The sequence below is a fragment of the Erpetoichthys calabaricus genome, chromosome 5 (genome assembly GCF_900747795.2).
Source record: "Erpetoichthys calabaricus chromosome 5, fErpCal1.3, whole genome shotgun sequence".
Lineage (NCBI taxonomy): Eukaryota > Metazoa > Chordata > Cladistia > Polypteriformes > Polypteridae > Erpetoichthys > Erpetoichthys calabaricus.
Genome location: NC_041398.2, coordinates 165524651 through 165548972, shown reverse-complemented (window position 1 = coordinate 165548972; position 24322 = coordinate 165524651). Strand labels below are relative to the sequence as shown.

Sequence of the window (24322 nt, the reverse complement as noted above, 5' to 3'; positions counted from 1 at the left end):
TCAACTGTGACTCCGGAACATCACAGTACGCAAGCTATGTTAGGTGTCAACAACGAAGACTCGCTACACCTTAATCTACAAGTACTGACACTTATCCCTACCGACAAAGTAACTTTCGCCAGCGTGGCCTTCTTCGTCACAGACGATCCCGGTTTCAGTCACGGACAATTATATGTTGCTCTCTCCAGAGGTCTATCTTTTCATTCACTCACAGTGGTATCCACAAACCCACCCCATTTGGACAACTGTGTCGTTCAGGAAGTGTTGCTAGTAAGTAAATAAATCAAGGTAAATAGGTAAATAACATTCAATCTGGCTTTTATATAAGAAACATATAAATGTTTTTTTAATATAAAGACCATTACAAAACATAATCAGAAACAGAACTTTGCATGATACCTTGGCATACTTGGTATGCCTTGCTGTTTCGTTGAAGGATATGTGTGTGTCAGATTCACAAGAAGAATGACACCTGACCTCTTGCTGCATCCAAACGGTGCCATCTTTCGCCTTTACACCTGGTGCAGCTGCGTTGTTCTTATGTGTGACTGGATGTTTCTTGTGGAGAGGGCTTCTTTTCTCTTTCTCCGATGTAGAACCCTCATCCTAAAGTGAGGTCACCTCTGTGATAGCACGTCTTTATCAGAAAACAGCATTGTCAAATAGTGGGGAGTGTGAACGTGACAGAGAATAAAACTGAATAAAAAAAAATTGCTAACCTTTACAAGTACAGTAGAGTCTCGTTTATCCAACCTTCGCTTATCCAACATTCTGTATTATCTGACGTCCCACCGCAAAAAAAAACAAAAAAAAAAAAACGCATCAATCGGCAACAAGAACTGCAAGTTGTGAGCGTGAACGTAGTCTATTTTTTGTTGCTAAGTTCATTTTTTCAGTTACATTTTTCTGTTGTAAAACATGATTACAGTGGATTATGTGGCTGGCCTTCTCTGGCGTGTGTGTCTCTCATGCACGTGTGTGTGTGCATGTGCGTGTGTGTGCGTCCGTGTTTGTCTCTTTCGTGCGCGTGTGTTGTCTCTCTCTCTTTCTCGCGCGTGCATGCGTCTCTTGCGTGTGTGTGCGTGCGTCTCTTGCGCACGTGTGTGTGTGCGCGTGTGTGTCTCTCGCGTGCGCGCATGCGTGTGTCTCTTTCTCTCCCATGTGTGCATGTGTCTCTCTCTTGCGCTCTCTGTCTCTAACGCTGCACAGGGAGAGACTGAACACGTGCGGAAATCATCGGCGCGCACAAACTGAAAGGGAAACTGGCTTGTTCCTATACCGAGTGTGGACGTGCACAGAGGCAAAAGTTTGGCGAACTTTTTGGTCATAACCCGATTTGTACATGTTCAGAGATGTTCGTGAACTGAGGTTCCACTGTATTAGGCTCGTAATGTGTAAAATTATAACATAGCTTGATGTTTCATAGGCTTTTTCTTAACACCTCCCATTATCCGACATTTTCGCTTATCCAACATAAACGGGCCGGCAGAACGTCGGATAAGCGGGACTCTACTGCACCATAAATTTACACAGGGTGTTACAGACTCAGATAAATCAAATGTCTGTTTTTATTCTATAATAGTAACAATTAGAGCAGCTCACTACTCAAAACGGTAAATCTAGGTAGTGCCCAGAATCGGACCCACAACCTCTTGATTATGAGTCAGCAGTTCTTACCTCTGCATCACCCAAGCGGTCATATTAGCGTTGTACCCTAACCCAATTTCTTTTTCTTCAGTTATATTCTTGAATAAACACTTCTTTTGTTATACTTGTACCTTTTGTGAAAGTATTTTTGATATTTGGACTTCAGTCTTCACACATTATACAATTAATGTCTGCATTTTATCAATTATTCCTTAAACATGAAAAATGTTTCTGTTTTAGTTATGTGTTCAACAATTCCTGACTTGCATTTCCTGTCATCCTACATTTACATAGATCATCGTAGACATGAAACACACATGAAATGTATGTATTCCAAATGACGATATATTATTTATCCTTTACAATTCAGGGCACCTTAGACTCAGATAAAGACTTGAGCTCTGAGAATCTTCTGTGTGACATTCAGTCTTTCATGTGCAGTAAAGTAAATAACATCCATCTCATTTTTCCTTTATCAAGCTGAGACCCCGTAGATTCGAGGTGTGAACACTAGCCGCTACTCCCCCAGATCAAACTGTTTCAAAATATCAAAAGCAAATAACTGCATTAAAACTAAACAGATACAGGTACTTGTCGACTTACGACCGCGATTGGTTCCGACTGACTGGTTGTAAGTTGATCTGGACGTAAGTTGGCCTATGTTAATTTAAGGTAAGAATATTAGACTGGGTAATAATATTGTAATCATCTTAAAGTAATATTTTATCAACATTTTCTTACTTTCTAAGACAAACACAGCATACTACAGTACAATTTGTTTAATATGTGGAAAACGTACAAAACAAGAAATACTGTACTGTACATTTAATTCCTGGCACCACTGGTGCTTGGCTGCGGGTTGTCGATATCGCCTTCATCAGATCAGGCGAGGCTGCGGACGGGGTGATGGGAGGAGTTGCTCTTTTCATAAACATCGTGAGCTTCGTCTGAATTGTTTGTTTTTTTTTCTCTTCATAAATTTCGCAATAAGGACGAAATGTGTTGCGTGCCATCCGTTCAATCCTCGCAAATCGTTCAATATTTGGGTCCATTTTTTCAAAATGAGCGAGGAGTTTATTCAGTAGAGATAAATCTTCTGACAATCCCTTTGTGGTGAACATTCTTTGTGGCACCTCCTCCTCTTCGTCTTACTCCAATTCTCTTGTTTCTTCTTCCGCCACTCTTTCTTCTTCCAATTCTATCAGCTCTTCATTCATAAGTTCACCTGATTCCCGGTCTAGCAACTCCTCGACATCTTCCATTTCACATTCCAATGAAAGGTCTTTTGACAGTTTCACTATTTCTTCACGAATCTCATCAAGTTCTTGTTCACTGTTAAATCCAGCAAAAGTATTTACATAACGCTTAACACACTTCTTCCATACGCCATTCATACACTGTGAGTCGACATTTCTTGTGGGGAGGGCTTCGGTTTTCTCTGATCTGAGTTCACCTCTGTTATAGCGCGTCTTTATTTGAAAAGAGCAGTGTCATATCGGGGCGAGTGTGAACACTAACTTTGACAAGCACTATAAATTTACAGCGGTTGTTACAGACGTAAATCAAATGTATGTTTTTATTGTATAATATTAACAATAACAGCAGCTCTCTACTCAAAGCGGTAAACTCGAGAAGCTGCTAGCATCGAACCCAGAAGCTCTTGATTGGGAGTCAGCAGTTGTGTGTGGGAACTGTTAAAATTTGAATGTGATGATTGTATATAAAACTTGTGCATGAACGAGACTGGGATAACTGTGGATGTGGATGTGAGTGGTGTGTGTGACTGAGAATGACTGGTGTGAAGCCTGAAGTCCAAATATCAAATAAACACTTTCACAAGTACAAGTATAACAGAACAAGTGCGCTTTTATTCAAGAAGAAAAAAGAAAGCAGGTTGCGGTAATCAGTTGATGCGACTGCTTGCCTAGTGCAATCCTAAGAACTGCCCAATCAAGAGCTTCTGGGTTTGATGCTGGCAGCTTCTCAAGTTTGCCGTTTTGAGTAGAAAGCTGCTATTAGTGTTAATATTATAGGGTTATATGTTAGGGTTATATTATTATCGAAAATTGCCAAAACAACAAGACACAAACACACGTGGGGCAACACTGCTGCGTATATTTTTACTGCTGCGTAGCGAGACTTGAGAGTGCGGGAAACTGGCGCTGCCAACAGCTGGCGGGGGAAACAGTCAAACGCGTCGTAAAGTCGAACAGTCGTAACTTGCATAGGTCGTATGTCGACGAGTACCTGTACTTTATTTATAGGTTTCTATCACTGGATTGCATTCAGCACACTATTTTATGATTGACTATGCAAATATTGTCTTGAGTCGGGAGTCCAAAAAGCATAGAAGATCCAAAAATACTTTTAAATATTGCTGGAGGGTGGGGTACAAGTAACACTCCACTCCCTAGCACATTTCAAATGAACTGACAGGAAGTATGGAAAGCCCTCTAATATATAGGTGGAAGGCAGTTCCTGGCGGTGATTGGCAGATGGCCCCGTCTCTTGGGGTGTCACCCACAAAACACATGAAACATAACTAAGTCATTATTCAATTATAAATAAACACAAATAATGAGCATAGTGAAAGAAACATTAATACAAATAAATGGCACAAAATTAGACAAAACAAATAAACACCATTTTGAACCCAGCCAGGGGAGAAATGCTGGCTAAAACATGATAAATATGACCTGTAAAGGACAGACGAACTGTTCACGACATTTGCTTCTTGCCTTACGCCCAGTGCTGTTTGTACTATCACAGGCTCCCTGTGTCCCTAAACTAGGTGGATTAAATTTATCCTTCAGCAAATACAGGATTAAATGCTTAATATATGCCTCTATCTATCTTTAACGTCTGTTCAGTTCTTGCCACTTGAATACACACTAAATGTGTGTTTAACCTCTCCCTCAATAGCTGTTACTGGATGATAAGAGCACAGGCATGCACAATGAGTCCATCCAAACTGGCAGTATATTTGCATATTGGTGGGAGATAAAGAATACAATAATGTAATGTAATGGACAGCTGGGTCCCATATTCCGGGGGAGCAGCTATGGACAGTTCAATACCTCCCCCGGGACGCTTGGTGGCAGCCTCCCTGGCAGACGATGATTCCCCAACCTAGCGCATGGCTCCATGGGAGATGGAGTCCTCCACAGCCTGGTTGGGGGCTCGGATGGCTGCTAGGGGGAGCTGCATGGAGTCTGCAGCCTGGCTGGTCGAATCTTCAGCCCCACCCGGAAGTGCAATTAGAACCAGGTGGTCAAGCACCTCGAATGCTTCCGGGTGGGTTATAAAAAGGGCCAGCCACCACCATTCGGTGAGCCAGAGTCGGGAGGAGGAGGACTAAGCCTGAGGAGGAGTGGTGGAAAAGAAAAAGAGTGTTGTATTGTGTGGGATTGGTGCTTTATGGACTGTGTATTGCCCGTGGGTCACGGGGAAGATGTGCACCCACGGGTGAAGAAAAATAAAACTATTGGAGTTTTTATACGTGTCTCGGTGTCCATCTGTGTCGGGTCGGGCGCCTATATAGCGCCTTTGTTACAGTAAACATGTAGCACACATAAGACATACAGAGTAGAGACAGAGAAGAGTCATAGTATAAAATATTTCAGCACCTCTTTGACGTATAATAACACAATGTGCTGTGCAAGAGAAAGAAGACACTTGGCTTTCACATCAGTGCCAGAAAAATAGGTTTTACAACTTAATTCCCAGTCATGAATGCATTTATTCCATTTTATGCTCAAATATTCCAGCTTGCTGTAAATGACAGGTTCATATTTGACTGCCTGAGCCATGATAGCACAATTTCACCATAGTGCAAAACTGTCACATTGTCACTCCATCTATTATATGATGGAACAACTGCATGAGCCAAGGTGGGCAAACAAGTGTGACGCCATCAGACTGAACAGCCGCAAAACTCAGTGATGTCAGAATCTTACAACTCAAAAGATTCCTAACGTTATTGCCAGGAGCTCATTAAAAATGTAATGTTAGTTCCTAAATTCTTAAATACACAACAGTGATTCTGTGCATTGATGAACATGTTAGTATCTCATTGGTCCAGCCAATTACGCACAGTCCACTTACAAAACATACAAAACTTATAAAACACCTTTCAGCTGACAGTAAAGGAAAGTGTCTGAGTTAAAGAGAACAATGCAACAATTACTTCAGAGGAGTGAAGCCATTTACATTAGCAGTGGCCAGATTAGCACAGTTGAATATAACAGCCTAAATCACACATGTATTTGATTTTTGTAATCCTTTAAAGTCAACAAATTTTGTAAACCATGCAGAATTAAATGCACGGTCTCCCCATTTGCAGTCACTGTAACTTGTAACTTCAGTTATCATAGGCCTCTTGGTGGCGTCTCTCAGTTGTCTTCGTCTTGCAGTTTTACTCACTTTTTGTGGACATCCTGCTCAGGTTGGATTTACAGTGGTGCCATACTCTTTCCATTTCCTAATGATTAATTTAATAGGACTTGTTTCCATCCACTGACTTCTGCTTTTCAGTTACCTTTTCATGGAGTTGATTAGAGTGTTCTTTGGCCTTTATTATGTAGGTTAGGCCACAATAATGACTCACCACTAGTTGGTCCTTCCAGATACAATCAATTGCAATCTTTTGACATAGACATGTAGTCTCTATTTCATTTGACTTCTGAAACCAATTGGCTATACAGATGATGATTTACATGTGTCATATTAAAAGGAGGTGAATACTTATGTGATCATTTATTTTGCATTTTATATCTGTAATTAATTTAAACCACTTTGTAGAGATGTTTTTACTTTGACATTAAAGAGTCTTTTTCTGTTGATTAGTGTAAAATAGCCAAATTAAATCCACTGTGACTTAATGTTATTAAAAATATTAAAACTTTCAAGGGGTGAATACTTTTTATAGTCTCTTTATTACTGTATATGTAGTGTATTGATTTTTAATCACAAATGCAAAACTAGCAGCTATAACATATGTCCAACAAAAGCACATTGTTTTTCTTTTAAGTTTAATTATATACTAAATTACCTAAATTTCAGAAAGCATCCATAAACAACATTGCTTGCAGATATTAGCTCAGACCTTTAGTTTTGCCAAGAGCAGATGAGTCAATGTTACTGACATTTAGATGACATTCAGAAAGCGTATGGGCAGATTTATAACAGTGGACTTACTTGAGCTTCAGTTGGAGCTGGTAGTCATCTTTGATGGCAGTTAAATCATCTGTATAAGTTTATTCTGTGATTTTTTTTACTAGGTTATCTTCCTTATAGTTAAATATGTAATTAAATTGTATGAGTACTTTCAGCCATATGACTCTCCACAGAATTATTCCGTAGTTTAAAAAGTCACTAAATTTCAGATGTATGCTGCCTAAGACTGCTTTTGAAGCCTTTCAGTATCAGCATCTTTTTCAGAAACATCCTAATGATCTCCCACATATTAAAATAAAACTTTCCTGGCACACTTCTTTATTGTGTACACATTTGATAGGTAAGATTTTCTAAATAATGACATACAGGATTTTCCAAATCTCAGGGTCCTCTATGATCACTAAATTATATTTGTATTCGCCATTCACTGAAGTTCCCTTCCTGTTATGGCACAATTTATGATTCTTCTTATGCCTCAAAGTATAGATTTTAGTTAAGAATTTGTTCGACTGTCTTTATGTTATGTTATCTGAACTTGCGTGCCCAATGCATTATTTTTTTATTTACTGTACTGCCAATGCTTTACTCTTTTCTTGGTTTCTTATTCTGTTTTAATTTTGATTCTATAATTTAAACTTTGAATGGGTTAACAGTGTTTATTATTAAATATATTGTATAAAATATATGTGCAATATATTCCTCCAAAGTCACACTGTGGTACAGTGGTTTGAATCGATGACTCATATTACTCAAACTTAATTTGAATGCTGTCCTGGTAACTGTGTACAGTATTTGTATATGAAGTTTGCACCTTTCCTCTTATCTGGGTGAGCATTTTGTTGGATCCTTTTTTCCTTGCACATATGTTTGTGTTGGATCAGTTGGTCACCTTAAATAGGCCCAGTGTGAGTGAACATGACTTGGAATAGTCTTACACTCTAGAGTTTGTTGCTTTCTTGCACCTGATGCTGCAATAAGTGTCTTAAGTCACTAAAATAATAGAGGCTGGTTCAAGAAAAGATTGTATTCTTGTGTTTATACAATTAAAAATTCTGTGCAGTAAATTTCAAACAAATATTCCCCCATTGGTTTCAGATATATGCAGTAAGTGCTGATTGGTTATTTACGTGTGAAGCAGTTGTTGGCTTTGTTTAGTCTGTACAGTTTTATATAGCCATGTTTCTGAGATTGGTGGTATAATTATATTTTATAAATTGCTATACTATAGATTTCTGAACCTGGATGTATTACAAACTCACTATTACTTGTTAAAAATTTTAGGGATGCACTAATATTGGAATGCTGACAATGATAATGTCTATGTACCCATCTGCCAATGCCAAAATACAAATTTTTAAAATACAGAAAATAATGGGACCACATCTCTCTGGATGAGGGTTTTAGAGATATTAACATTTATTTGTATATGTTTTCACTTTTGCAGACCATATGTAATCATTGAAACACATATTACAGTGGAACCTTGGTTCACGACCATAATTTGTTCCAAAACTCTGGTTGTAAACCGATTTGGTCGTGAACCAAAGCAATTTCCCCCATAGGATTGTATGTAAACACAATTAATCCGTTCCAGACCATATGAACTGTATGTAAATATATATATTTTTTTTAAGCACAAATATAGCTAATTAAACCATAGAATGCACAGTGTAACAGTAAACTAAATGTAAAAACATTGAATAACACTGAGAAAACCTTGAACAACAGAGAAAACTAACACTGCAATAGTTCGCGCTATAGCGCTACCAACCGCTGGCTAAAAACACTTTTTTTTTTAATGAGTTTTAAGCATAGGGAAAAAAATGAACATTTGAAAAAATCCGTAATTTAATAAACCACCACGAAAAGTAACATTGCAACAATGCACGCTACGAACCGATCGCTGTAAACAGAAGTGAAAACAAAATCAGGCCCAGTGCATTCTTTAACTGCCTTCCTACCTTACGCATCCAGCTCTCTCTCTCTCGCTTCCTGTGTGTGTGTGCGACTCTCTCTCGAGCTGCTTGTGTGTGTGCGTCTTGACTCTCTCTGGTGCTGCCTGTGTGTGTGCGCGGCTCTCTCTCGCACTGCCTGTGTGTGTGCGTCTGTCTCTCTCTTGCGCTGCCTCTGTGTGTGTGTGTATTGCACGCGCTCTCTCTTGCTCGCTGCATAGGAAATGCACAGGGAGAGACTGAACATGTACAAACCGAAAGGGAAACTGGCTTGTTCGTATACCCAGAGTGTGGTCATGAACCGAGGCAAAAGTTTGGCAAACTTTTTGGTCGTAAACCTATTTGTACGTGTACCAAGACGTTCGTGAACCGAGGTTCCACTGTATCTGCTAATGACACATTTTGCTAAATACCTTTTCCTTATGAATGAAACTGCTTTGTATGCTTTAGCTTCAAATTCTGCAGAACACTTTTTCTAATATTTTTTGATGGAAAAACACAAAAACAATTTAAAACTTAAAACTGAAAAGGTAAAATATTACAGTGATAAATAAATAAATAACACTACCTAAGAATTAAAAAAAAACTTCTTCAGGCCATTTGTAGTCATTAAAATGAATGGTCTACTTCTTAGCCATATTTGTCTAGCTTTTTTAATCCTTTGTTTTGCAGGCAGTAGTTTTAAATTCTACATAACACTTGTCTTTTTCTTTTTGATGGAAAAATTGTCTAGCCAAAATAGAAAAAATCCAATATTAAATAAATAATGAAAACAATTGTAACTTTTTTGGAGGTGTATCATTCCATTTTTTTGAACAAGGGGAAGATTTTTCTTAACAAACATAAGCATTTCTGCCTTTCATTTTAGTTTCTGTTTTTCTTCATTAACCACATTAGAAGCTATGCTGCACATTCACTCGCTGTCCACAGTAGTGCACAGGGCTGACAGAAATGTGTGTGCTACTCTGACAATGACAAGGCATTGACCCTTGTTGTTATCCCAGTATTACAGCAGAATTTCATTCCTTGGGATTGGCACTTTGGACAGAAATCTCTGCCTCTTACAAATAATTATATTCAATGTCATCTTATATATCTTTCAAATCTGAAAGATAGTCCTGCTAGTTTGCTTATTACTAGGGCTGTCATTTTAACCAAAAGCAGTTATTAGAATCTTCAAGTAAAAAATAAGTTACTGTGTATTTTCAAAAGCAGGTTTTAAAAACTCTGGGATCTACTTGTAATCTGTACGGTATGCACTGTTTTTATATATTTTTATTGTTATTAACTTTTTTAGTAGTTGTGAGTCTTTAAAGCATGAAGTGCTTATAGGGCACACATTCTTGAACGACTCAGTAGAGCACCACTGTTTTAACAAATGTGAAACTGCAAAACACAGAATTCTTCCATAGTATACAAAGTACATCTGGTAGCATTGTCAAATGTAAGCATTAGTCTGATGCTGTTTAAATTATTTTGGGCAATTATCTGGTAACTAGCCAACCCGCGGCGTAACATACGCCGCATAATTATGTATTGATGGGTGAACACTTGCTGAACGACACAGTTGTCCAAATGGGGTGGGTTTGTGGATACCAGTGTGAGTGAATGAAAAGATGGAACTCTGGAGAGAGCAACATACAATTGTCCGTGACTGAAAGCAGGATCGTCTGTGACGATGGAGGCCACGTTGGTGAAAGTTACTTCGTCGGTAGGGATAAGTTTCAGCACTTGTTCATTAAGGTGTAGCGAGTTTTCGTTGTTGACGCTTAATATAGCTTATGTACTGAGTTGTTCTGGAGTCACAGTTGAGAAACACTTTTTTAATGTCTTTTAAGCACAGGGAAAAAAATTAACATGTGAAACATCCGTAATGTAATAAGCCACCAAGAAAAGTAACATTGCAACAATGCACGCTACGATCCGATCGCTGTAAACAGAAGTGAAAACAAAATCGAGGCCGGCGCATTCTTTAACTGCCTTGTAGCGCAATGGTAGTGCTGCTGTTTTGCAGTAAGGAGACTGTGGAAGATTTTGGGTTCGCTTCCCGGTTTGTCCCTGTGTGGATAGCGCTTTGAATACTGAAAACACCGGTATATCAATGTAACGAAGTATTATTATTCTTATGTGTCCAGCGCTCTGTCTCTCGCGCGCCTGTATGCGTGTGTGTGTCACTCGCTCTCTCTCGCTCGCTGCACGTGTTCCTGCAGGCATACCAGTAAGTGAATGAAAAGATGGAACTCTGGAGAGAGCATCATACAACTGTCCGTGGCTGAAAACTGGTTTTGGCAGATACATGCACATCTTTTTGAAAGTTTGGCCCTGTGCCTTATCAATTGTCATCGCAAAGGCAAATCTAACAGGAAATTGTCTTCGTGTTAAAGTAAAAGGCAAATTATCAGTGACAAACAGTTTTACACGCTGCATACCAACCCGTGGCGTAGTATACGCTGCATAATCACGCCGCTTTTTTAATGTTTTTTAAGCAGAGGGAAAAAATGAACATTTGCAAAATCCGTAATGCCGGTTTCAGTAAGTACAATTCACACGTGTTTAATTTGTCAGCCACTTTTTGCCAGCCGTCTTTTCTGGTTTGGGCTGGTTTTGCAGTGTTACCGCTTGTGCATATTAAATCTTGAAATCCTTCGAGTAACCAATTAACGAACTAACACCCACCCACCCAGGTTGTGAGAAAAAAATGTGCCCATTCTTTCATCATTCTGTTGCAGCCTATCAAAGACTTGCTGATCATGTTTTCTAGACTCAATATACAGTGGAACCTCGGTTCACGACCATAATTTGTTCCAAACCTCTGGTCGTAAACCGATTTGGTCGTGAACCGAAGCAATTTCCCCCATAGGATTGTATGTAAATACAATCAATCCATTCCAGACCGTACGAACTGTATGTAAATATATTTTTTTAAAGATTTTTAAGCACAAATAGAGTTAATTACACCACAGAATGCACAGTGTAATAGTAAAAACATTGAATAACACTGACACAAACACCCAGGCTCACTGCTCAGCTGCATGGGCAGGCTCTCTCTGTCTCAGCAGCAGCCTCCCCAGCCCCCCCCCCCCCCCCCCCCCTCTCTCTCTATATATATCTCTCTGTCTCTCGCAGCAGCACGCGAGCCCCCTCCCCATCTGTCTCTCAGAAGCACGCAAGCCCTCTCTCTCTCTGTAACATTGCAGCAGTTGTATAAACACTTTTTTTTTAAATGAGTTTTAAGCACAGGAGGAAAAAAAGGAACATTTGAACAAATACGAACTTTATTTAAAAGCCAACCAAGATAGTAACATTGCAGGAGTTCACCATTTTTAATGAGGCAACTGACAGTAGTGGAGTCAGGCACAGAGAAGGTCAGCTGCTGAGAAAGCATCTCGACTGTTGTAGGGCCTACATCGGTGAAGCAGGTGAGACGCTAATGAAAAAGAGGCACAGGGCTTATTGGTTTTTAAAGACTGCTTCCTTCATTGTGTTTTAACCTCAGTTTTAAAGGATTGCGCTGCTCTCTCTGTAGCGCTGCCTGTGTGTGTGCGGCTCTCTCTCTGGGGCTGCCTGTGTGTGCCTCTGTCTCTCTCTCGTGCTGCCTGTGTGTGCCTCTGTCTCTCTCTGGCGCTGCCTCGTGGCTCTGAGATGCATGTGGATCGTAGCAGGGAGGAACTCGACTAACGTGGTGATTGGTGAGTTTTTGCATCCGGGTTGGTGGTCGTGGCTCTAGCCAACTCACGGCGTATCTTACGCCGCATAATTATGTATTGATGGGTGAACACTTTCTGAACGACACAGTTGTCCAAGCAGAAGTGAAAGTAAAATCGAGCGTGGTGCGTTCTTTAACTGCATTCTCTGTCTTGTAGCGCAGTGGTAGTGTTGCTGCTTTACAGTAAGGAGACTGTGGAAGATTTTGGGTTTGTTTGGGCTGCATTTGCAGTGTTACCGCCTGTGCATATTAAATCTTGAAATCCTTCGAGTAACAAATTAACTAACTAACACCCACCCACACACACAGCTTGTGTGAAAAAATGCGCCCGTACTTTCATCATTTTGTTGCAGCCTATCAAAGATTTGCTGCCCCCAACTCAACGTGGCTCAGAGGTCCATGTGTAGCGTACAACAGATGAACATAAATGACGCCATTTTTCCGAGGCGTTGCGTCCCAGTTAGTGGGCGTAGCTCTGCGAGTTGTCGTCGTATCCAATGGTCATAGAGTTGGTGGGCGTGGCTCCTTCCTACTTGTCGGCGGCTTAGTGAATCCACGCCCCTTCCTGCGTGCTTTCATGGGTGTTTTGTTTTGGTGTGCATGCTTTCATGGGTGTCTTCCCCCTCTGGCGTCGACTTTGTGAATTATATATATAGATACAGATGTTATTCTGCCATCATTGTGCATCCCTAGATAGTTTTAGCATTTACCTAAATTGTGTTTATTTACAAAAATAATAGCAACAAGCATGCCTCAAGATTCCCAGCAAGAGAAGTAGCTAAAAGTATTTAGTCAACAAACAAAGACAGAATTTACTCAGACAATGAAAAAAGGAGATATGCTATTAAGAGTAATATTACATACAAAATATGTCCTCATTTAACATATATACTGTAATTAATTTCTGAAATTTGCAACACTGTCAGTCATGAAAAGTAAGGAAACCCACTGTGAGAAGAATTGTTGATAGTTTTAATAAACAGTAGTTCATCTAGGGTGTCCAGATCATCTACAGTGGTGCCATGCTGTGCTTCTATTCACGTTCCCCCCTTATCTTGTCTAAGGTTCTATTTATCTATTGCCCTGGTCGACATCCTCTGCCTTATGCAGCCTTCCTGGGAATATAAAATATAATGGGGATATTCCAGAGATTTGTGGAATGTAGTGATTCTAGAAACCATGAACATGACTTCAGAAACAGAGCTGTTTCTCATTGCCATAACAGCAGGAAGGTGATTCATCTGAAAGTATGGCAGTGGATCATTCATCCATTTTCTAAACTCCCTTCATCTTGAACAGGTTTGAATACAATTTGGAGCCAATCCCAGCAAACCTAGTGTGTAAGGCAAAAACAGGATCATTCATTGCTAAGTAAACATTCCTGATTTTGTGCTTTTCTTTCATTCAATATTTGTGTGTGGTACTGTCGTATGCATACAAATTGTGCCTTTACTAAAATGTCAGAAATGGATAAATAACCTGTATAGTAGAATTCTTGCATGGACGAAGATAACACATTATATCTTGTTTATCTAGTTAGTGGACTGTAGGAAATAAGAAAATGTGAACCATATATTGTATGCAGAAGTTTTAAACCATTTAAAATTTAAAAATATGTAATTCATCTATAAATCAGAAAAAATATTAAAATACACCAAATAACACTTTTTATGCTGGAACATTATAAATTTTGTCAATAAACAGATATTAAATGAATATGCTTTTCTCTGTGGGAAATCAAATGCTGCCCTTTATGTATTTCAGAAAGCTTGCATTTTTTTCCAATAGTATATCCAGTGGTAGTCTATAATGCTAAATGACAGACTTTTTAAAATCTTGCAATTTTTCCTAGAATATGGTTGTGTTCTTGAAGATGACATTGAGGGAGATACATCTGGTCACTTCAAGAGACTCTTAGTTATTCTGATGCAGGTAATAATTTTCTTGTGTAAAATATATGTGCATAAAATACATTGATGAAGTATAGCTTTGGTTACAATGTACACTTTGTTGCTTTCAGGCAAGCAGAGAGGAAGGAATTAATGCTGGATGTATTGATGAAGATGCTCAGGTAAATTCTGAATAAATAGCATACCAAAAATAGTAAATGAGAATAAATCATCACACACTTACATGACAAATATACAAGTACTAGAGAAAAAACAAAATTTGTAAGGTTTCTGAAAATACTGTTCAAGAAAAATGATGTACTGTTGATAAATGAACCAATCATTGCATATTTGGCTATATGTATTGTGAAGGGTTCCGTGGCTGGCATTAGTGTTTTATCCATCCATCCATTGTCCAACCCGCTGAATCCGAACACAGAGTCACGGGGGTCTGCTGGAGCCAATCCCAGCCAACACAGGGCACAAGGCAGGAACCAATCCCGGGCAGGGAGCCAACCCACCGTAAGGACACACACAAACACACACACACACCAAGCACACACTAGGGCCAATTTAGAATCGCCAATCCACCTAACCTGCATGTCTTTGGACTATGGGAGGAAACTGGAGCGCCCAGAGGAAACCCACGCAGATACGGGGAGAACATGCAAACTCCACGCAGGGTGGACCCAGGAAGCGAACCCAGGTCTTCTAACTGCGAGGCAGCAGCACTACCACTGCGCCACCGTGCCGCCCCCATTAGTGTTTTAGGAACAGAGAATTGAATTTCACAAAGAGAGACAAATGTGTGTGTGTGTGTATGTGTGTATATAGATAGACAGGGATAAATATGGGATTCCAGTCTGTCTGTGTTGGCATGCCCTGTCCAGCTCCAGGCTGTTCGGCCTCTGTATTATTTTTCAGGTACTATATATATATATATATATATATATATATATATATATATATATATATATATATATGTATGTATATATACACACACACACACACACGCACACATATATACAGTACACGCAATCTACTGGTATACAGTGATAAATGTGTTTAGCTCTTCAACATCAATGAATTAGTGATGTAGTTGTATATGCTAATGTAGAATTGTTTATATCAAAGAAAACAAAGCAATCGTGTAAATAAATGTGCATCAAGAAATGGGTTTCTTGTGTTTCTTTTGATAGAGTTGTAATTTGTTGAGAATACTGGTAAATTATTTATTTCAAGCTTAAGGTTAAAAACTTTGAGTAACATCATACTGAGATATAGTGTAATGTTATGCCTTTGTGGAGTTATGTGAGATGTAAGAAATTAGATGCATTAGTGTTGATATCAGTATTAAACTGTAAATGCATTTTATTGCAGGCTCTGTTTGAAGCTGGAGAAAAAAAATATGGGACAGATGAGGATAAATTCATTACTATTCTTGGCAACCGAAGTGCAGAACATCTAAGAAAAGGTGTGTTCAGATAGTTAATGTAGTTATTAAAATTTTAGGAAAGTAATTTAATGTTAACACCTCCTCTATAATATAACAACCTCCTTCATGAAATATTCTATTTTCTTTACTTCTCAGTAATTTTCATTCATGTATTTTCATTTTTTGCAGTATTTACAGTGTCTGAATGATTATGCTATGTACATGTGTATGTACTGTATATACCTATATGTATCTTTATATAAATATATATGTGTGTATAATATATATTTATATAAATACGTGTAATCTCAGCATTTTTCAGTGGTACTTTCAGTTCTTGTATTTGATAAGTTCATTATGCATATTGCATAATGAATTTGAATAAGTCTGTTTTGAGAGTTGTATTTAGAAAAAAAAGTCAGTGTTTGGAGTTTTTTTTTATTTATTTGTTTAACTTGTATAAACTCATATGAAGAAGTAAGATATCTATTGGTTTTACACAGCATTGCACTGTAAGTATATAATGTTAACGTATAAATTGAAAAACTGTGAACATCATGTGTTTTGTTCATTAAGGATCCATTTTGTCTAATAGTGTGTTCTTAGTTTGAAAATTGGTGACAGTCACTGTAAAATACATAAAATAATCCTGAATATTGAGATTATTTTTCCTAATACTGTTATATTACTGCATTTCATTCACTTACTTTTTACCAATTTTGTATTTGTGTGCAGTTTTTGATCAATACATGAAGACTTCAGGGTATGAAATTGAAGAAAGCATTACTAGGGAAACTTCAGGAAGTCTAAAGAATCTACTTTTGGCTGTTGGTAAGCTAATAAGACTTAATTTGTGTTTGATTTTGTTTTTTGCTCACACTTGTGTCTCAGTAAACATAGTTTGCAAGCAGTTATAAAAGAAAGCAGCACGATCTAGTAAAAAATAGTATATCCGGTTTTTATTTTCTGATTTAAATGTTGTTTGAGTTTCATTCCACCTGAATCTACTGTTTCACATGTTAATTCCTAATTGTTTTGTTCTGTCCTTTTTGCTAGTCTCTTACCAGCTAACTGATGAATCAGTGAGTTCCTACAATATCATGAAACCAAAGTACATTGCCACATGATGGTAGTTTCAGTCAGAGCTGTAGTTTTTCCTAAGCATCTGAGGAAGTCCTCTTCTCAGTCCAATGCAAATAAACACTAGTACCACAGGGCATGAAGTGTGGAAATCCCTTTTTACTGACTTCTCAGTAACTTCACAGTTAAAGTAACAGGGCTGCTGAACATATTCTTTTATTTATAAAATTGTTTTTGTTTTTTTTGTTTTTTTTTCAATTCTCTTACACTTATTGCAATGCTCTAGATTTTCTTTTACCTCCTTGGCTGGCTAAATTCTCACTATATAAATTATGAATAAAAAATTAGGCAGCATTGAGACATTTAGAAGAAATACTGTACATGTTGAACATTTTATGAAATCGCAGTTGCTTGAAATACTACTGGTTTGTTAACATGGAAATAAACAATGTTTCTAGCAATTAAGGCTAGTATTAATGAAAAACGAGTGTGGTCTTGACAAAAGTGAATTATTTTCTATGCATTGTAAATTAATGTTAGTCAGTCTTTGTCCAACCAGTCAGTCTTTTTCCTGAACAGGGTTGCAGGGGTCTGCTCGAGCCTATCCCATCTAACATAGGGCTCAAGGAAGGAACAAACCCTGGACAGGATGCTAGTCCATCACAGGGTGAAAACACACACTCTCCAACCACACACTGGGGCCAATTCAGGATCACAAATTCACCTGACCTGCATTACTTTAGACTGTGGGAGGAAACCTGTGCACCCAGAGGAAACCCACACAGACATGGGCAGGCCGGAAACATGCAAACTCTTGTAAATTAATGTGATTAAGATAAACAATTTAGTTTATAATTTTCATAATATTTGAAAAGGATTGAAGCATTGTGTTAACTTACTGATTATTTTGTTTTAGTCAAGTGTGCCCGAAGTGTACCGGCATATTTTGCTGAAAGTCTATATTATTCCATGAAGGTATGTATATGCTAACTTTCCATCTTTGACTTTCCTTATAATATTTGAGATATAATTAAAGTGATTTGATTTGGTACTACTGTGTATGAAATATTTATTTTTATACATATACTAGCCGATGCCCACCGTAACATACTGCGGTGTTAGAATAGGAACGGAAAATGGTGAGAAAGGAATTCAGAAATCAAGAAGAAATAAATACTTCTTGAAAGACGCGGTATGCATGTAGAATTTTTGGCCAAGCAGGATTACATGTGAAGTGATAAATAAATCAGGCTTTCCGAATTTACGTACTATGGCCATGGCATCCTGATAGTTTTGTTGCATGTATCTTGGACTTCCTGGAAATGTGGACGGTAATATGATCATTTTGCATACACGTTCGTTGTTATTTTCAGCGTTTGCTTGCAGTGCGTCTGAAAGTCCTTTGTATTGTTCCACGCGGAGATCTTGTTGATGTAATCTGAGATAGTTGAGACATGCGCCCTCTGTTTTAACATATGCATCTACGACGTACTGTTGGAATAGTTTGCCGCTGGAGTGAAAAATACTAAATGTATTCCTCATTGCTAATCTGTACGCGTAAAATTGGCATTGAGTAAGCCTTATTCGTTTGGTGGTTCTTTTATCGGGAACATGTTGTAAATCTTTGTGCCAGCCAATGTCTCTGTAAGGGAATAAAAGTGGGTAAACCATAGGATCGCAATTCATATTGAGCGTGGAAATCTGTTTACAGGAGTTGCCTATGGGATAGATGCAAATGTCCCTTTCAGCAGGCTGTTCGCCATCTTCTCCAACGAAAATCGCTGCTACATCGGTGTGATATGTAGTGGCATTGTATCGTCGTAAATCCTGCCCAGGGTTTTCCTTGACAACCATTCGTACAGATGCTGTTAGATTGGACTAAGCGATTTCATGCATGTGTTTGTATGATTTAGCGAAGGGGTTGATGGTTCTGAGCATGGAATCTAGCCGGAGAAGTAAATTTTCGCTGCATACAGAGTTTGCTTTATTTTGTAATCGTACTTAAGTAGCTTGCGCTGTGTCAAAAACATACAACTGTCCATATCCTGGAGAGGTAGAAGTGTTAGCGTATAGTGGAGAGATTTGGTGATAAATTTGCCCGTGTATTTTAAAATATTATGGTCCGTGGCCAGGAGGTTGAGTTATCTGTGCACCCATGGAAGCAAACGCTAGAGAAAAGTTGTATTCTCAAATGTGTTCATGATAATTTTTAGCTTCTGATGTTTGCTGTGTAAGAAGCTGTTGTAAAGACACGTGACTCCTGCAAAGGTGGTAAAGCTACTTTACCGTTGTGGCAGCATTTCGAGTATTTGTTGGATGTATTACACTCAGCAGGCCAGTATAGTGCATGACATGGAAGAGGACGAATAGGAATCGGGAAATGCCATGTCGGCTGCGTGTGGGCAGAAAAGAAATATATATAAGAGATGTGTGTGTGTATATATTATATCTCTTCTCTTCCATATGACTATGTATGTATCTTTACACATATAGTAAATTGTTCATCATCCAAATATATTGCAACTTCATTAAATCTTTTGAGCATTTCTTACAATTATTTAAAATATTGATATTATCAATAGGCTACTTCATATCAAGTCATAAATCACTGTTGAAGTAATATCTTACAAAGCTGTAACCACAGAAAAAAATACATTTAGTTTTTTAGATAACTAGCTGAAATATCCAGCATTGACCAGGAGGAAAATAAAGTGTTTTTTTTTTTTTTTAATTGTTTGTTAATTTATTTTTATTTAAAATTTTTTCTCAAACAATGAAGACTCACTAATGTGCTTGTCTTGCGGCCTTGTATGTATGTTATCATCCAGTTGACGCTCGTAACCGACCAACTCTATTTCATTTCAAAACAACAGGGGCGTGGTGGTGCTGAAACATAAAGAATGCTGGCAGTCACCTCCAGTTCGCCCTCTGGTGGTCGTTCTGAGTGTCAACTGGATGATAACGTTGCATAGAAGACCACAAGATCACCCCGCACCATATCCAGAAGGGGGTGGGTTAGGGTTGATTTCACCCTACAGTATTTTTAGTCGACCAATGAGAAGCGTGTACCAATTTTCATGAAAATCGCTCCAGCCGTTCGGAACAGATGCTGGAACATGCATACATACATTGACTTTATATTATATATATATATATATATATATATATATATATATATATATATATATATATATATATATACACACACACAGACAAATGTCTGATTATAATACAAAAAAGTAAAGTTGCGCCACCTCTTGAATTTTCTTGTTTTGTTTTGTTTTTCCCGAAACTAAACAAAGTAATTCATACAATGCCTCTAAAATTATTTAGGACAAAGACATTTTTCCTTGATTTACCCCTCATCTTTACAGTTTAAAATTACAAAATCAAACAATTCAGACGTGATTAAAGTGCATATTGCAAACTTTAATTTAAGGGTATTTGCATACATTTAGGTATGTATGCAATTTTGTTTCATAGCATTTACTTTGTAAAATTGCTGACTTTTGATAAAGTGTAATATAGGAATGTTAAACATCTATGTTTTTGTTTGTATATCCTTTTTTTGTGTGTGAAATGTTATGTACTCTGGCAGACCTCATACTGTTGGTATTCCATTTTTGTTTTTAGGGTGCTGGCACAGATGATAAGACTTTGATTAGGATCATGGTATCTAGAAGTGAAGTTGATATGCTGGACATTCGAGCACAGTTCAGAAGAATGTTTGCAACCTCTCTGCATTCTATGATTAATGTAAAGTATTGAAACTATAATCTGTTAAGATGGGGGTCAAAACAATTATACATGTAATGGTGAAGAAAACAGTAGACCATGGAATTGTTCATATGGATCGTGTGGTATAGCGAGTCTGTGACTCAGAAAATAGTGGCAGATTTTGAATAAATAAATAATGGATGCGCTCGGACTGGGGAGTGGAGCAGGTTCAAGCGATCTGCAGAGAAGACAGCTCATCTTCAGGTTCATGCAAGGCAGTCGGCTACCGTGTGTTGCCTTACTGGCTAGGACGTGCAGACAGTCTGTCTCATTATCAGCCCGGGGCAGCAATCAAACGATCGCACCTGCAACCACTCCCCAGCATATGAAAGGGGAGCGCAAGAGATAGGGAGGAAAAAGAGACGAGAACAGAGCAGATAAGGCAATAAGAGCAATAAGACAGGAGAGAGAGAAAGCCTGTGCAGGTGAGAGAGAGAGTGAACCAGGAGGCAGGCAGCTGTGAGGAGCACCCCTTCATGAAGTGGGTGGATCACTGCAGCTGAGCGACTTAGGGTGCTGGAGTAACCAGGTGGTGCAGGTGGCTAGCCGCAGAAGTCCGGGAAGGCAGCGGGTGTCGTCAAAGCTCCATTGTGAGCGCATGACCTTTGATGACCCGAGCCTTGGGTCTGAATTCGGGAGCCTTGTTGCAGTCATGGAGCAGCAGGGACCCAGACCCGTGGAAGGATGGTAGGCGCCTATGGGGATAGCTGTCTACTCGGCTGCAAGGTCCAGTCAGGACATGCTGAGAAGACGGCAGTTTTAAAGGTGTGCACTCAGGCTTACGTTTTTAAGGAATGTTTCCTGCCATGTTTTAATCTCGTTTTAACTGGTTACTGATGGGATTGTTTTTAACCTCCACAGCATTTTGTTTTATGGATTATTTATTTACTGAACATTTTGCACTGCACTTTGGACACCCTTTGGATTTGTTTAGTTTTTAATAAAAGCACTGAGCACTATTTCACCTTCCCCTTCCTTTATGTGGTTGGTGTCCTCATTTGCTGAGCTCACCTCTCGGAAACATTATTGGGGATGGCAGGTTCAAGAGGCTTCTGGAGGAACCTGGTACCATGGGGCTGACCCACACCATCACAGATCAGTCTTGCTTCTAATTGATTTATCATTTAACTGCCCATTTTAGTTTTATTTTTTGTTCAGAAAAATGTACTAGTATGATTTTTATGTATAAAAGAAATTCAGAAATATTTAGTATTACTTGGCTGACTACTTTATCCATGGCAACTTGCAACATTAAGAGAAACAATTGTTTATATCTTTATATATAATATGCTACCGTGGCTGTCCATTTGTCTGTCAAGGATTTTAAATCACCTGTAGCTTGCAAACCGTTTGAACTATTTGACCTGAAATTTGGTACGCATATACTACGTGATGTCTACTATCCGCTTTTAGGGTGATGATTGACCTCCAAGGTTATTCCTCTTTTTATTTTTGTTTTATTTTATTGTAGAATCAACTCTCGGCAGTGGCCAGCAGGGCTGCCATTGAGGCGCATGGGTGCCGTTCTCATCCCTACCACATTCACCGTCACTTCCCCTACCTCTTCATATCTTAAATCATTCTTGAGGCAGATTGAAGACTCAAGTGCCAGCTTAAGTGAAAAATTAAGGAAAATGTACCAAGTAACTGCAACACAAACACTGACTTAATCAGTTTTAACGCAAAAAGATGCAGACGAAAGAAGAGAAGAAGTGGGTCGCTAGGGTGGAGAAAAGAAGAGCTGCTCAGGAAGCAGCAAGCATATCATCCTCTGAGCAAAAGAATGCTAAACGTACAGAGACAGAGTATGAAAACTATGAACGCTCAAGTTAAGTGTATTCCATGCAGTGCGCCGTTACTGGCATATATATATATATTTTTTGCTTTTTCCATTTGGATCATTGGCAGGTGAAGTGACATGCTCATGGTCACACAATGTCAGTAACAGGATTTGAATCCACATTGTCAGCATTTGACATCCAAATCATTAACCACTGTGCCACACTGCTTTCTGTTTAGGAATTCAGTGTCATCCGTTGGTCACTAATTTTCAGTATGTAGATATAAGTAAGAGAGCAAACTCTGAAAAAAGGGTGAATTAAAAGAATATAATAAATGAAAATTAAGCATTTAAAGGTTTGAAATAAAATACGCATTTCAGAATTTCTTTTAAATATAAATATCATACAAGGGCACTTTTCTTCATGCAAAAATGAGATGAAGAAAGGCCAGTTAATCAAACAACAAGACCAATTGGTCATAAGATTGATTCATTGATATGTGCAACTGGTTGAAATAAAAACTCACAACCACAACTGAACTTGTAAATTACTGGAATGGAGTTTTTTAAGTGGCAGTCTCATTATTGTTTCACCAAACTCTATATGTACTGAAGTCATTATGTCTTTGTTATGTTTGTATGTTTTGCAGATTATGATTTTTACTCTATTAATTTGAATTGTGTTCCTTCCATTAATATATTTTTCCTCTCATACAGAATGATACTTCTGGAGACTACCGCAAGACTCTTCTTCTACTTTGTGGCGGCGATGACCATTAATGTTAACTTGAATTTAAGTCAGTGAACCAAAGCTTCCTATGATGTGTTGTATTCTAAACTGTTTATCAATAAGGACCAAACTTTGAACAGAAACAGTACCTTGTCTTTGTTTCAAATCATGTATCATGCATAAAATTAATGAAGTAAAGATAATTTTAGTTTCAGGTATATCAACTGAAACATTTTATTATTGTTACAACTTGAAAAATCTTATTGACACGTGAAGTACTTTATTGTTGAGTTTGTAGTACCTAGCTATTCATTTAATTTCATAGTAGTTACATTTTCTTCAAGTTTTGAATGTTTCAAAAGCCAGTTTTCTCAAATAAGAAGAGGTTTTGGTTACTTTTTAAAAATAAAAATCTCTGCTTAAGAAAAGAAAAATAAAATACAAATAAATGTGTGTAATTCCTTTACTTGTAAACATATTGTGGTCAGCTCTCTTCATTTGTTTAGATTCTATATTAGAGAAAAACATGATCATGACCCATTCTTAATGATTTTTCATGATTTCCTTATGATCTTTACTTGTAAACATGTTTGGTGCAATTCTAGCTGAATGGTTTGGCCCAGTACATACTCACTAACCACATGTTTACCAAAACATTTACTGTATGAGATAGAAGCTTTTGGTTATCAGTTATCTACAGATAGCAAGTTTATGACTTCAGAACTTGTTTTTTGCCCAACAGCTATTGTTACCACCAAGAAAATGGACCATACTGTTGTTTATATGTGCATTTCTGTAGTGAGTATATACCTACATCTGAATCCAGTTTTATACAGTAGGCCTTCAATAATGTATAGTGATTTGTAGGCAGCTTAAGGCAAAGGGTAATTATTAGCACAGTAATGCCCTCAGTTTAACACAAAGCACAATATAAAAAATAAAATTTGTATTCCCAGCTTGTCACAACAACCTCACATTTGTATTTTTTCTCAAAAATAATTCATCATACAATGTCCCTTGCAATACTTTTATGAAGGTATTCATTAAGTGTATGCATAATTATAGAAATATTAGTGTTAAAATACTTCAGTAGTGTTTATTTTTTCATAATTTTGATTTACAATATTAAATTTAGGAATGACATTAAGAAT

General features: G+C 38.0%; 1 protein-coding gene across 1 annotated transcript in view; it reads left to right on the top strand.

The window, feature by feature from the left end:
- The window catches only part of LOC114652024 (annexin A5-like), a 58425-nt gene extending 34805 nt beyond the window's left edge, over positions 1-23620 (top strand). Inside the window, exons 7-13 of the mRNA XM_028802176.2 lie at positions 14333-14412; positions 14501-14551; positions 15750-15843; positions 16540-16635; positions 17801-17859; positions 20518-20640; positions 23159-23620. Of these exons, the coding sequence (XP_028658009.1) occupies positions 14333-14412; positions 14501-14551; positions 15750-15843; positions 16540-16635; positions 17801-17859; positions 20518-20640; positions 23159-23221 (566 nt within the window). The 3' untranslated portion in view covers positions 23222-23620. The remainder of the gene's footprint in view (positions 1-14332; positions 14413-14500; positions 14552-15749; positions 15844-16539; positions 16636-17800; positions 17860-20517; positions 20641-23158) is intronic.
- The last annotated feature ends 702 nt before the right edge of the window (positions 23621-24322 follow it).